The sequence below is a fragment of the Micropterus salmoides genome, unplaced genomic scaffold (genome assembly GCF_014851395.1).
Source record: "Micropterus salmoides isolate LMB-PRFRI ecotype aquatic unplaced genomic scaffold, ASM1485139v1 Ms_hic_scaffold_9, whole genome shotgun sequence".
In the NCBI taxonomy this organism is placed as follows: domain Eukaryota; kingdom Metazoa; phylum Chordata; class Actinopteri; order Centrarchiformes; family Centrarchidae; genus Micropterus; species Micropterus salmoides.
Genome location: NW_024044681.1, coordinates 6,300,918 through 6,303,200, shown reverse-complemented (window position 1 = coordinate 6,303,200; position 2,283 = coordinate 6,300,918). Strand labels below are relative to the sequence as shown.

Below are 2,283 nucleotides of genomic sequence, written 5' to 3'. Positions count from 1 at the left end.
CAGAACGACCATAACTGATGTCTACAACATTTACATTTATTCATTTAGCCGACGTTTTTATCCAAAGCGACTTACAATTGCTATATATCAGAGGTCGCCTCTGAAGCAATGAGGGGTTAAGCGTCTTGCTCAGGGGCACAATGGTGGATGGGTCACAGTGGGGGATTGAACCTGGGTCTCTCACACCAAAGGCATGTGTCTTATCCATTGCCCATAATACACTAACTTACAAGAGACAAACAGAAGAACACAGAATAGGTACACATTTTAAGTTATTTGTATTGAATATATTACAAAAGAACATTTTAAACTAACTTTACAATGATGCCAGAATCTTTTTGGACTTACAAAAATTTGACATGAACTTCTTTATCTCTTTTGACTGAACCCCATAAATAATGGGGTTGAGGCTTCCAGGAATGATATGAAACAAAATGATACAGAGTTTCCTGTAATCTGAGTACTGAGGGAAGCGATGGAGCAAAATGATAGACATTCCATTGAACACAACAATCAGATACACAACCAGGTGAGTGCTGCAGGTCTTCAAGGCTTTACTGTTCAAAGACTTGTTCTTACTGGTCAGACAGACTACTGTAATCTTGGTGTAGGTGAGAACCATGCTGCCTATTGAACCTGTGAACAGGACCACAGTGAAAGTGAGGCCATAGATGTTATTAATAGAAACATTCTCACAGGAGAGTTTAAACAGTGCAGCATTGTCACAGTAAGGATTTGTGATCAGAGTCCTGCATCGGTTCAGCCGTATGGTCAGACCGAGAAGAATCCCCACCAGAACAAAGGCCACTCCCCAGGCAGAAACTGTCAGCTTGATCAACATCTTGTTGGTCATTATGGCAGCATAGCGCAGGGGATAGCAGATGGCCACATATCTGTCAAAGGCCATAATCATGAGCACAGTGTGGGAAGTGGTACCAAACATGTGTGTGGTGAAAGCTTGGACCACACACTCATAATAACTGATGAGCCGCTCAGAGGGAGGCCTCAACAAGTCTACAAGCAAACGGGGCACCATGATACAGTTTCCAAACATGTCACTCAGTGTCAGGTTGCAAAAAAGGAGATACATGGGTTGGTGAAGGCTTTTGTCTTTGAAAATTAGAACAGCAATGCTCACATTTGCAGCCATTATAAAGAGGTAGGAGAAAAATAAAAAGAGAAAGACAGGATATATGGACCCCTCTGAGACATTTAACCCCTCCAGGAGGAGTGTGAAGCTGTTGTAGGTGTAGTTTTCCATCAACCTGAAAGAACAAATTCATGCTCTTTTTGTCACATGTAATGTTGCACAATCCAGGTATCAGAGATAATTTTCTAGAAACAGCACAGGTTAAACAACTAAAAACACGACATTAACTTTAAATATCCTTATCTGTGGAATTGTATTTTACAAGTTTTTTTTTCTGAGACATTATTTCTACACCTCAAATCATTATTGTTTTAACAATGATGTTTACATGTGTTTTCTTTTCTCAGACATTATGAGATAAAGTTAGGAAAATGATGTCTTGTAGAACAGTAATACTTACTTTGAGTGTCTCTGGTTTCTGTCTTGTCTTCTCTGCTGGTAATACTCACCAGCACTGAACAAAATGTTCTCTGTTGCAATGTTTATAGACATGATTTTAACTCCAGGGTATTCAGTTACTTTGGATAATGTCTGATGCAACATTGAAGCCAGGAATCCACTGACTGCGGCTACGGCACGTTACAGCTGCGCCACGGTTTTGATCCGTCCTCAGCCCGGCGTCAAAGTCCACTGGAAGCTTCTCAGAAGCGTTTCAGTGGCGGAGCGTGCAGCCTGCCCCACGTTATTGATTTGTTATTAATTTGTCATTTTCGTGCTTCTACTACCTTCTTTACAGCTCTATGTGACCCCGTTTCGATCCGTCAACTTCAGGCTGCATTTCCCACAGGGAGCATTTCAGAATCAGAGCGTTTTGCTTGCCTGATTTTGCTGACATGTTTTATTCATTTAGCTGACGCTTTTTATCCAAAGCAACTTACAATTGCTATATATGTCAGAGGTCGCCTCTGGAGCAACGAGTGATTACCCCCCTGGTAATCAGTGTTTGCATTTTGTGCTTCTACTATGATTAAGTAGGCTACGTAGTTAAATGACTTCTTTTTGTGTCCGTTTTATGATCAGGAGTCTCCACAGGGTGTTTTATTTTGAAAACTGACTGTGAATATCACAACTGTCAACAAGCTAAAATATACAACTTGTGCTAGGAGAGAGTAATGTTCATCCTGTTCTACCCT

General features: G+C 40.9%; 1 protein-coding gene across 1 annotated transcript; it reads right to left on the bottom strand.

Moving 5' to 3' along the window:
* Positions 1-316: 316 nt before the first annotated feature.
* On the bottom strand, positions 317-1,264 carry LOC119895486 (olfactory receptor 52N5-like). Its single transcript, XM_038708638.1, has one exon. The coding sequence runs from the start codon at positions 1,259-1,261 to the stop codon at positions 317-319; it is 945 nt and encodes a 314-aa protein (XP_038564566.1). The 5' UTR covers positions 1,262-1,264.
* Positions 1,265-2,283: the final 1,019 nt, after the last annotated feature.